At 42.3% G+C, this 12,717-nt stretch overlaps 1 protein-coding gene across 1 annotated transcript in view; it reads right to left on the bottom strand.

The window, feature by feature from the left end:
- Myo31df (Myosin 31DF) overlaps window positions 1-12,717 on the bottom strand; it is a 39,053-nt gene that overhangs the window by 8,984 nt on the left and 17,352 nt on the right. Inside the window, exons 2-10 of the mRNA XM_064035779.1 lie at window positions 9,221-9,401; window positions 8,056-8,177; window positions 7,491-7,710; window positions 5,870-6,067; window positions 5,218-5,457; window positions 4,738-4,888; window positions 4,133-4,290; window positions 3,653-3,774; window positions 2,836-2,986 (exon numbers count right to left, since the gene is read on the bottom strand). Coding sequence (XP_063891849.1) covers window positions 2,836-2,986; window positions 3,653-3,774; window positions 4,133-4,290; window positions 4,738-4,888; window positions 5,218-5,457; window positions 5,870-6,067; window positions 7,491-7,710; window positions 8,056-8,177; window positions 9,221-9,401 — 1,543 coding nt within the window. The remainder of the gene's footprint in view (window positions 1-2,835; window positions 2,987-3,652; window positions 3,775-4,132; window positions 4,291-4,737; window positions 4,889-5,217; window positions 5,458-5,869; window positions 6,068-7,490; window positions 7,711-8,055; window positions 8,178-9,220; window positions 9,402-12,717) is intronic.

Below are 12,717 nucleotides of genomic sequence, written 5' to 3'. Positions count from 1 at the left end.
TTACTTTTTATGTTAGATATTGCCTTCGTGGTTTCGAACGAAATCTATTAAAATTTCGTCGTCCTCGCTGCTCCAAGAGTTGTAACAAATTTTTGACGTTGTTCCGAAAAAAAAAACCACAAATACGTATTAAAAAAGCTTCACCGCTTTCAATAAAACGTTCACCAAACTATCTGACACCGTCAAGACGGCCGTCATGCAAATGGCGGCACCGCTTTTTGAAGTTACGGCGTCAGTTACCGCTCTCTAGGAAACCGCCCCATTTTGTTTACATAGACAACGTTCTGGTGATGTCTTTCACCGCTGTATTACGGTCGCTATATGACGGCACCGCTTTCCTAGGAAACCAAAGCTTTAGGGAGCGGCTGAAAAACGCTGGCGGAAGATACATAATCTTGATGCTTTTCAAAATCCGTACTCGTAGTGACTGGGGAATATGAACCCTACCTTCTGTATATTAGTCCCCCCCTCGGGCCACATGTCTGCGAGGGAGCGGTTGTCGGAGGAGTGCAGCAGACGCTTGAGGTCCTGCCACAGCGAGTCCTTGTTCTTGTCCATGAGCTGGGGAATATGAACCCTACCTTCTGTATATTAGTCCCCCCCTCGGGCCACATGTCTGCGAGGGAGCGGTTGTCGGAGGAGTGCAGCAGACGCTTGAGGTCCTGCCACAGCGAGTCCTTGTTCTTGTCCATGAGCTGGGGAATATGAACCCTACCTTCTGTATATTAGTCCCCCCCTCGGGCCACATGTCTGCGAGGGAGCGGTTGTCGGAGGAGTGCAGCAGACGCTTGAGGTCCTGCCACAGCGAGTCCTTGTTCTTGTCCATGAGCTGGGAATATGAACCCTACCTTCTGTATATTAGTCCCCCTCGGGCCACATGTCTGCGAGGGAGCGGTTGTCGGAGGAGTGCAGCAGACGCTTGAGGTCCTGCCACAGCGAGTCCTTGTTCTTGTCCATGAGCTGGGGATATGAACCCTACCTTCTGTATATTAGTCCCCCTCGGGCCACATGTCTGCGAGGGAGCGGTTGTCGGAGGAGTGCAGCAGACGCTTGAGGTCCTGCCACAGCGAGTCCTTGTTCTTGTCCATGAGCTGGGGAATATGAACCCTACCTTCTGTATATTAGTCCCCCCCTCGGGCCACATGTCTGCGAGGGAGCGGTTGTCGGAGGAGTGCAGCAGACGCTTGAGGTCCTGCCACAGCGAGTCCTTGTTCTTGTCCATGAGCTGGGGAATATGAACCCTACCTTCTGTATATTAGTCCCCCTCGGGCCACATGTCTGCGAGGGAGCGGTTGTCGGAGGAGTGCAGCAGACGCTTGAGGTCCTGCCACAGCGAGTCCTTGTTCTTGTCCATGAGCTGGGAATATGAACCCTACCTTCTGTATATTAGTCCCCCCCTCGGGCCACATGTCTGCGAGGGAGCGGTTGTCGGAGGAGTGCAGCAGACGCTTGAGGTCCTGCCACAGCGAGTCCTTGTTCTTGTCCATGAGCTGGGGAATATGAACCCTACCTTCTGTATATTAGTCCCCCTCGGGCCACATGTCTGCGAGGGAGCGGTTGTCGGAGGAGTGCAGCAGACGCTTGAGGTCCTGCCACAGCGAGTCCTTGTTCTTGTCCATGAGCTGGGGAATATGAACCCTACCTTCTGTATATTAGTCCCCCTCGGGCCACATGTCTGCGAGGGAGCGGTTGTCGGAGGAGTGCAGCAGACGCTTGAGGTCCTGCCACAGCGAGTCCTTGTTCTTGTCCATGAGCTGGGAATATGAACCCTACCTTCTGTATATTAGTCCCCCCCTCGGGCCACATGTCTGCGAGGGAGCGGTTGTCGGAGGAGTGCAGCAGACGCTTGAGGTCCTGCCACAGCGAGTCCTTGTTCTTGTCCATGAGCTGGGGAATATGAACCCTACCTTCTGTATATTAGTCCCCCCGGGCCACATGTCTGCGAGGGAGCGGTTGTCGGAGGAGTGCAGCAGACGCTTGAGGTCCTGCCACAGCGAGTCCTTGTTCTTGTCCATGAGCTGGGGAATATGAACCCTACCTTCTGTATATTAGTCCCCCTCGGGCCACATGTCTGCGAGGGAGCGGTTGTCGGAGGAGTGCAGCAGACGCTTGAGGTCCTGCCACAGCGAGTCCTTGTTCTTGTCCATGAGCTGGGAATATGAACCCTACCTTCTGTATATTAGTCCCCCCCTCGGGCCACATGTCTGCGAGGGAGCGGTTGTCGGAGGAGTGCAGCAGACGCTTGAGGTCCTGCCACAGCGAGTCCTTGTTCTTGTCCATGAGCTGGGGAATATGAACCCTACCTTCTGTATATTAGTCCCCCCCTCGGGCCACATGTCTGCGAGGGAGCGGTTGTCGGAGGAGTGCAGCAGACGCTTGAGGTCCTGCCACAGCGAGTCCTTGTTCTTGTCCATGAGCTGGGAATATGAACCCTACCTTCTGTATATTAGTCCCCCCCTCGGGCCACATGTCTGCGAGGGAGCGGTTGTCGGAGGAGTGCAGCAGACGCTTGAGGTCCTGCCACAGCGAGTCCTTGTTCTTGTCCATGAGCTGGGGAATATGAACCCTACCTTCTGTATATTAGTCCCCCTCGGGCCACATGTCTGCGAGGGAGCGGTTGTCGGAGGAGTGCAGCAGACGCTTGAGGTCCTGCCACAGCGAGTCCTTGTTCTTGTCCATGAGCTGGGGAATATGAACCCTACCTTCTGTATATTAGTCCCCCCCTCGGGCCACATGTCTGCGAGGGAGCGGTTGTCGGAGGAGTGCAGCAGACGCTTGAGGTCCTGCCACAGCGAGTCCTTGTTCTTGTCCATGAGCTGGGAATATGAACCCTACCTTCTGTATATTAGTCCCCCCCTCGGGCCACATGTCTGCGAGGGAGCGGTTGTCGGAGGAGTGCAGCAGACGCTTGAGGTCCTGCCACAGCGAGTCCTTGTTCTTGTCCATGAAGCCCGTGATCGCGTACGTCACCTCGCCCGCGTAGTGACTGCGAAATATCAACTTTATTTTTATGGAGGTAGAGTCGAAAGTTGTTTGGTAAACAATTGTCTGGTGCGGTTTAAGCCGGGAATACACGGACCACTTGACTGCAGATTTCTACGGACGCACATACACGAACTGCTCGAGCAGTTGCAACTGATTCGGGCGGTCGCAGCTTGAAGCTTGCTTCAAGGGGTCCGAGTATTGCCGGCCTAAGACTTATTTTAGGCAACAAAACAACAGTCTAATAATGTTTTTATCAACATACCTCCAATAATAAATCTAAGACTATTTACATTATTATTCCAAATAAATTATAAACTTAACAAAAAAATCATCAACATAAAAAATAGTTACTGCAAAATTTTATAAATGAGAAATTTACCTCTGTCGGATGGAATTAGATTTATTTTTATGTATAACTATTAGTTTAGAAGAATTTTGGTATAAAGATAATCTGCAGCAGTGTGTGCAAAAATGTTATAAATGCGAAGTTTACATCTGTGAGATGGAATAAGTTTTTTTTTTTATGTATAACAAACAATTTAGAAGAACTTTGGTATAGAGATAATCTGCGGGACTGCAGCATTGTGTGCAAAAATCCTATTTTTTACCATCAACAAGTTTAATTTTAGATCATAAGATTACTGTCTATAGTTAAATAGTAACTCACGTGATTCTGAAATCGACGCCATGTTTGAGCTTCTTGTCTGTAGGCGCGAGTTGTCGCGACGTGTAGTGCTTGTGTCCGTTCAGTCGTCTGTCCATCGCTTCGAGCAGTTGCGTGTCGGATATCTGGGAACACAGAGGAAAATAAAAGACACTGTTGAAATAAAAATTGCATATACCTACATAAAAAATATACACTTCCAAATTAAGAACCTTTTTGGGAAGTCTAGTAAAAATAATTGTTATCGAAATAATGCATAGACTTTGGTTTCTATGGAGAAACTTTTTCGAGTAGAAATTAAGTTGCGTCGTCTCATCTCATCTCCCGAGTCTCTTCAGGTTTCTTCCAGTCTGACCGGATCTAGCTGAGTACCAGTGCTTTACAAGAAGCGACAGCCCTATCTGACCTCTTCAACCCAGTTACCCGGGCCATCCAATATACAGCTTGAATCGTACCTACATCTATTAATTGTACACTACATACCTTAGTAGGATTGAGACAGGCCTCATCCATGATGGCGATGAGTCCCTGATGCGGCGCGTCCACCAGCTCGCAGATGACGCGGTTGTTGAAGTACTTGATGGGCGTCCACTGGATGCCCTCGCGAGCGTATTCTTCTTGCTCCTGCTTTAGTACCAGCTCTAAAATGTAAGGGATTTATGATGAGAGACAGATATTTGAGGGTGTAGGGTAAAATTACGATTTCAGCAAATTGTCTGACGGCTTTTTGTGTCATATCGTTTTTACGGCTAAGTGTGGGTTGTAGCTTGTAACTTCTTTTTGTGAATATGTATGTGTATTTACACTGTGTATTTTATATTTCATGGGAGTCCTCATCATCCCCCGAGTTTTTTCCCAACTATGTTGGGATCTGATGGGAGTCCTGTACCGTTTTATTTTTAATCTTGAAACGAAGATTTTTTTTAATTTGATTATTAGGCCAGCGTTTATGATAATCCACGACTTACAACGTTCTGCTTTGTACTTAGGATAAATTGTAACATATTCGAATAAATATAAATTCAAGGCGATTATCTAATTCAAGTCACTAATTGTTGTAATACCACGCATGTACCTCTGCAACTTACCAATGAACAGCTGCTGCAGTTTCTCATTGCAGTAGTTGATGCAGAACTGCTCGAAGCTGTTGGTTTCGAAGATCTCGAAGCCGTAGATGTCCAGCACTCCTATTAGCGTGCTCTTGTACGTGCCCGACGGGACGTCGATCGCTTTGTTTATCTGGTACGGAAAGGTGGACTTTAGTGCTCAAGGTATAAGGTTGAGATTCCTTGAACTGACGTTAACAAAATGTTTTAACTTAATACTATGTAAAATGTTACATATTTCTGTATAATAGATAATATCGAAGCTTTGCACCAATGACACACGTGTGCACGAAAATGTACAATCTTGCAAGGCTGGTGTAATGGTATGTTTATTTTTTTAACCAACCAAGCAAGTTTATCGAGCAAGTATCTTAAACTTTATCTTTTAGTTTTTGGCGACTCCCGACTCCTACAGCATTCAAGTGTGTACAAACTTCTATCTTAAATTCAACCAAAACTTACCTGTTGTACAATCCACGTAAACAGCCTATCATAAGCTGCCTTCGCAAGAGCCAGCCTCGTATAATTAGCATCCATCAGAGAGTGCTCCTTGTTCACCAGGTCTCCTCCAGCAGACAGGACCCTGCCGGCCATAGAGGACCGGAGAGCTTGCTCTGATACTCCGAGAGCGTTGGTGCACTGTGTGAGTGGACCTCCTATGCTGAGCTGGCCGTCTGGCGTTTCTGTGAAGGTTAGCTCGCCCTGGAAGAGGGATTGGGGGTTAGCAGGTCATATTTTTGAGGACTAGTTCTATGTTTAGTTTCAAAGGGCAACAGATAATATCGATTGCGCGTCGAGTGTCAGACAAGGGGTTAATGATCATCAGTAGCGTTCTCCTGATTGTATGCCATTATTGGTGTAGCTTCGTTCATCTAGATCGAGAACTGAAAACCCCTAGGGTTTTTGAAGTTTCTATAGTTATGAACCCATAACATATTGCCAAGGGATTTGGGAGTTACCTCTGCAAACAGCCATACTATTTGAACTTTTCATAACATGAATATATAAAGGTTGACAATAATATTCTCCTGTCCTTTCATTGACCCTTCAAAATTCTCCAACTTATCTATTTTCTGGTTCCTATCTTAGTTTTTGTATAATTCTTCCAACTCACCAACAATATAACTCCCGCCACAATACTCCATATATCCTCAACGACCGACTGCGAGAAGCTGAGGGCGTCGAAAGCACTATTCGTGACGGAGAACAGTTTGGAGTCCTGCGCCGTCGCTCGCTCGCTGCCGAGTATCTTGTATACTGCACTGGAGGCGAGCCCGAACTTCTTTGTTGTCGCGTTGTTTGTACTTAGCAGCTGGAATTTGAGAAATAATTGGGATTATGATGTCTTTAACTTCATGCAAACATGGGTAAGAATTAGATAATTAAAGAAAAGGTGGCATGAATATTGCGGCTCAACAGAGATGGCGGAGGGCTGATTTCAATTAACATATTCTCTCCTCAAAGAGTTTTAATTTTTCAATCATAAAGGGTCTAGGGTTTTTTTATTATTCAAAGAATACAATGGAAACAAAATATGATGACATCTACTACAAGCTGATCTTGGTGTTAGGCCCTTTTGTTAAGTTAGCTACGGCCTTCTTTTCCTCTTAAAGAAGGTGAAATATTTACATCGGCATTTAGAAAATTCTGTAGCCATTGTAGGCTGAATATATTAGCATCTAGTTCTACGAACAGGTTTCGAACCATAGCATAGTAGCGTAAGAATATTACAACTGTTACGAGAGAGAACGTAAACAATAGTTATCTGCACCGTGGTAATATTTACTGTTTGCCAATTAATTAATCTGTTCGCTACATTCTGTTTAATAAACAAACGTACGGAGAGTGCCATTGTGGTCTCCACTATATAGTAGTAGTGTTTCTCACGTACCATTACTCTTTATTACTTTAGAATGTCCATAACATGACATGTTATATCAATATGGAGCTGGGTAGCCTTATATGCCCCCTTTCTCTTTCATATGAAAAAATATTGTAATAAGCAACTTCCTATTGTGAATACCATGAGAATTAATAAATAACCGCATCCCTATAATGGTTTCATAGAAAAACAAGGCGGATTCCTGTCAACACCATAGGGCAAGAATTCCAGTATGAATATAATAATTACACAACAACACAATAATGGGTGACGTCGCGAACAATCGCCGGCAGAACGATGATATAAGACAAGTTTACAAACAAGGCTTCTAATAATCTCCGCTATTGTGGACACGCGCTGCTATCGACAGAAACACCGTTTAACATGAAAAATAGTTAATACTTTTGGATAATATGTTGGATACTTCAGGTCGATCCAAAATTAATGACAGCTGCATAAAAGCCATTCTGATAGGTATCAAAGGGTTTGGAGAGGAAGGTGGGACGTATGCACTAAACGTAATGGAATAAACCCACAGGATTCATAAAACATACAGTTTGGGATTTAAAGAGGAAGTCAACCAGGGTCTTACTATCAGCATGCTAAAAAAAGAAAACAGACATGGCGATACCTATGTATGTGGTATAAAATGTAGGGATTTTGATTACACCTGTCAGACGTTTTGGAAAGGGAATTGGGACTATATTCTTTAAATGTTCACAAAGCTGTACTTATGCAAGACATAGCGTACTTTTTCTACTCCAAATGGCAGGTGGCAGGAGACACAACTTTATTTAAGACACCGGTTCATATCTACTCGTAAAAAGTAATCTCAACACAAATGATGTCTTACCTGATAGAAGGCATGGAAATTCCTCTCTCCTGGTTGCAAGGAGACCACCCGACTCTTCTCCAACAAGTAATTACTGATGTGACCTCCCACAGGGTCACCTTTGTAGTCAAAGTGTATGTCCATGTACTTGCCGAAACGGGACGAGTTGCCGTTTCGATTCGTTTTCGCGTTACCAAACGTTTCTAGTATGGAATTTGACTGGATTAGTACGTTTTTTACCCTGGAAAAGAATAGCCAAATAAGTATTTTGAAGACACTGCGAAAGTGATGCAAATAGAGATCGGTCACCGGTGTTTTAATAATCTTTTGACAGTAACTCAGTTTGCAAGTAACGCAATAATGCTAAACACATAGATACGTACATAGATAGGTAAGTCGTAACTTGGAGACGGAAGAAGGCTACTTTTTATTATCTAGGTGATAATAATGAAACCGTAGGCAGAAGCTGGTATTTTTATATTGCGATGATATTTTTTGAAAACAATTGAAGTAGTTGTGGAGCATAGGTAAAGTTTATTGCCTACCTATGCTCCACATAGTTTTTAATTAATCGCCAAGAACTTACCTATCAATATAATCTCTGTGGACTTGTGTTGTGTTTGCTGCTATGTACTTCATTATGAACTTGGACGCCTCTGTCTTGCCGGACCCTGACTCGCCTGATATTAACACGCAAGTGTCTTTGCCCTGAAACAGAATAAGTCATCATTATTTGTGAGATATTTATAATTCCACAGCATTGCACTGCATAAGACTACTGAGCTGCAGCTAAAATGTAAAAATGTAAATACAAAGGAACTTTGACAGGACCTAGGTGACTACTATGATTTTTTGGCAAAGGAAATCGACAATATTTACTTTTTATGCCCTTTTTCAGGAATCAGGAAAGCATGAATGTGCACGTATATTTCACACATATACATAATCACACATATATACAATTACATCATGGAATAGGCACATTAGACCACATACTTTACCACCAGTTATTGTTAAACAGTCGGACTAAAACCTATTTAATGATAGAAGGTTAGTTACATCTTTCTTAGCGCCTTGACCTAACATACCTAATAGAAAGCGTGGGAAAATTGATGAAACAGTTTTATCACGGATAGCAGTTATCCAACAATGACACCTGTGTTGTACCTACATAAGTTTAGTTTAACAGGTGGTCTTAAAGAACCAACTAACCTTTCAACCTCGACTAAAATAAAAAGTTTTAGGTAAAATACTGTAAAACCCTTTACAACTTTTTGCCCCTGAAGGTGACGACATAAAATTAACTACATTACGGGCACTTTCCACGGATCCTGAAATCACTGTTTTCCCATTTTATGGTATCTTAAAGCTTACAGTGTTTTGTCAAGTTTAGTGGTTAGAAAGCACTCAGGGACACTGGGTATCATGCTGGCGGGTCACAAAAAGGGTCTCCAATTTATGCATGTGGAAGACTATAAGACACTGCGGTAAAGAACATAAAAATCGGAGTACAAAGGTCTAATGCTTCCAGAGATCGCATAAACCATTTTGATTCTTATTTGTTGTCTATAAACACCCTTTGTTATGGTGGCCTAGCAGTTGACGCGTCTCAAGTATTTACGAGGATGAGGAAGAAAATGTCAAACCATCACCCCTCCTATCGCAAACCTTATTTACATAACTGCTTCCATATTTCATTCTAGAAGACGCCTGATCGCTTTCGCCATCAATGGGACAGTTGACATTCTTACCTGTTGCCTCAACACCCTCTGACAAGCATCAGCCACAGCATACACGTGAGGAGTGACTTCGAACATCTCCCGTCCCCTGTACTGTGCCATATGCTGCATACTGTAGATGTCCAGGGTCTTGTAAGGGTTCACTGATACTAGTACTTCGCCGATATACGTGTAGATTTTGTTGTGTTGAAACCTGGGAACAATGAAGCATAGGTTTAAAATTTTTGGCTGTTAAAATGAAAGGTCGTCCGTTGTTTTTAGGGGGGTATGTGAAGCCACTTTCTCTTAGGATAATCGAGAAAAAAATTGTGTTTTGCAAATATACGGTAACTATACTATACTCTCAAAACCCCTTGCATTCTTTTAAAGTTTTGATCATAAAGTAGTCTTATGTGAATGACATGCCCCTTTTTCATCTATGTACATTGGTGGAACTACCTCCAATCTAAAAGGTAGAGAGGCTAAGCTGCGCATTAAATAGGTCATCTTAGAACCTACTGAACCCATTCCAGGCTTTATAGGCCTCTGAGTTATAGGTTTATTTTATGGCTAGCTCTGGTATGTGTTTACGAGACGAACAGTGCCTTAGGCAGAAGGTAGTTTTCCAGTCTCGCTGACTGACTACATCATTCGACAGTCATAATCATAATACATAAGGTTGCGTAGGATTATAAATATAGATGTTGCATGAAGTGAGGTCTGATTTATGTCATTTGAACTTAACCCTGACTTACAAAGGCGTGGGAAGATGGCAGTCATTGCCAAAGACGTTTACGGAGCGAAGATACTTAAACGACATATCATGTCAAGAGGTGTGGTAATCTGTCAATAGTTGAGCGTCTTAATTGACTTCTAGTAAACCTGTTTTGTACTTTACTTGAACTTAACTAAGTAGTGTGTTACGAAAACTTAAGCAGTCATAGACTTGCGAAATTCAGCATGTGGACGATTTTTTTTAGGTATTGTATCTTTAATTCTTTATCAGCTCGTAAATAAAGGACAAAAATTATTGGGAACTTAAAACTTGTCCAGACGCTAAAGTTGGTCTGTCGCAGGGAAAAAAATAACCCTTGCCCAATAAAAAAATCCAAAACCAGTAAACATGCATAACATTAAAAAAATCAATTACACCAGTAGTTCCCAAACTTATTTTTCTCGTGGACCACTTTCAAAATTTTACTGGTTTCGGTGGACCCCCTGCTGCTACATTTCTACCACATTCTTAAAGTCGCCAAAAAATAAAAATTGTGTCACTTCTGAGTTCTGTCCCTATATTCCGATATGTAAAATAAAAACGAAAAATGGTACATTTTATATCACTTTATTTACTAAAAGAATAGAATTACAAGAAAAAAATATTAAGGTAATATAGGTTCAGGTCATAATTTTAATTAATGGGAAGGATGTATCTGATGGAGTGTCAGCAAACGATCTTACGGCTTTATTTTTGTGAGCAATAACCGCAAATCCCCCCGCTCTGTGATGTTTAATTTGCTCCTTTTTTTTTGTTAAGAAGTTTGTAACGGCACTAAAACTCCTTTCGACAAGCTCTTCATTTTGTAATAAAAGCTGTCAACAAAATCAGAAGCAATGCATTGAATACGCGTTTATTTGCTCAATTGTGCGACGAAAATGATGAAGACTTCCAACGACTGCTCTTACATACTGAAGTACGCTGGTTGTCGAAAGGTGCATGCTTAAAGAGATTTTACTCTGTTTTCGATTCCATATTAGAGTTCTTAGAAAGTAGAGATCCAGATTTAAAAGAAAACTTGATCAAATTCAAAGCAGACATTGCGTTTTTGACAGATTTGTTTAAAAAATTTAATGATATTATTAACAGGTACGTACTAGGTAGGCCCTTATAAAAACTATGCTTACATTTTTTCGTGGACCCCCATTGACATCTTATGGACCCCCATTTTTTGTTCACGCCTACGTAGACCCCCAGCAAGTCTCCCGTGGACCCCTGGGGGTCCACCTGGACCACTTTGGGAATCACTGAATTACACTAACGACAAACGAAGTATAAAATCTCTCAATGGCGCGTCAGTCGCGCCTCATTGGTCCGATTAAGATTTAGACATGGCTCGTTATACTAATTGTTGTGAGCTGTTAATCTATTTCCTCTGCTATTTCTGACGGTTTTGAGTGTGAATGTTGGGAAGTATTTTATTTTGGAGTTTATAGAGTTATAGCTTGTGGTTACACCCCTATATCTGGTGAATCATCCACAAGTATTTTTTTGCTTGGCACTTATGTCATTGATCAAGACTTGGGTCATCAAACACCTACAATAATGTATAATTCCAAATAGCGTTTTCTATATTACATAGTAACGTCTACTAGTACTATTCAGCTTTAACATCCAGATGTCCCTCTCGACTGGAATGCGGTAGAACTTCAGTAACGACGGGTAATCACAGAGCTCGTTTGCAATTTTACGGTTTTATAGCTACCGTAACATCGTAGACATATTAACCCTGTTGGATGAGGCATTCCAGATAAAGGTATACTTACATGCAAAACCATTGAATATCTAGGATCGACGTGCAATTGAGACGAATCGCAAATATGCTTTTAGCCACTTCTTTGGACTGGCGAAGGGCAACAATTTCAAACATTTTGCTTAGCGTCTTTTTAAACATGTGTAGAAATCTGAACAAAATTCCGAGAGCCGAAACCGGTTTGCGAACCATGTGATAAATCTGCAGCTGCGTTCGGTAGCTCTTAGGCCTACTGTTTAATAATAAATTAATCTAACAAGTCAATGTTTTCATTTTAATATTTAAATATTGATGTTAGGCCTAGATAATATTATGGCGAGCCTAAACGGCTTTTGAAAGCACATATGTTTGGGTCTTTCTGCCTAGAGCTCTCTTGTTAATAAAGGCTAGTCACTTAATGCCATCTATCAGTCAAATTACACCAAACAAGGCAATGTATTTTCTATAGTAACCTAAGCGCTTTACCAAACGAACTCATCAAACAAATTGCTACACAAACTACAGCAAAAATCCCTAATAAACCAAGGAGAAATTCTGAAGACACGCCATAAAGCCGAGGGAACATAACTTTCAGCGATTTGAACACAAAAAGGTTGCCGTGCCGAAATCATAACCTCCGAGGTTATTAGGCCAACGACCTGATGCACGCGACAATGGCGGACCCGACCAGATGCGAAACATAACAACCGACAAGCCACTAAACATGTTACTTTATGGAGTAATAGTGACATAACTATGCTACATCTGGCTTAAAGATCATTAGGATTACACTAGCAGAGAAACTGTTCGAGCTTTTAAATTGTTAATCTGAATTTTATGTCTCCCTTAAAATACGGCTTAAAACTAGAAGTTAGAAGTTCGATGGACTTAAAAAATGGGCTTTTTGACATGTTTAAACATTTAGGAGCGCTTTGGGACCACCTGTCACTAAGCACATTAACATAAATAATGTAGCTAAAAATGTTGGTATGCCTATTACTTAGTCAATTAACCTAAATATTT

This window comes from Helicoverpa armigera, chromosome 8, assembly GCF_030705265.1.
Source record: "Helicoverpa armigera isolate CAAS_96S chromosome 8, ASM3070526v1, whole genome shotgun sequence".
Taxonomy (NCBI): Eukaryota; Metazoa; Arthropoda; class Insecta; order Lepidoptera; family Noctuidae; genus Helicoverpa; species Helicoverpa armigera.
This window is presented reverse-complemented; position numbering and strand designations above follow the sequence as displayed.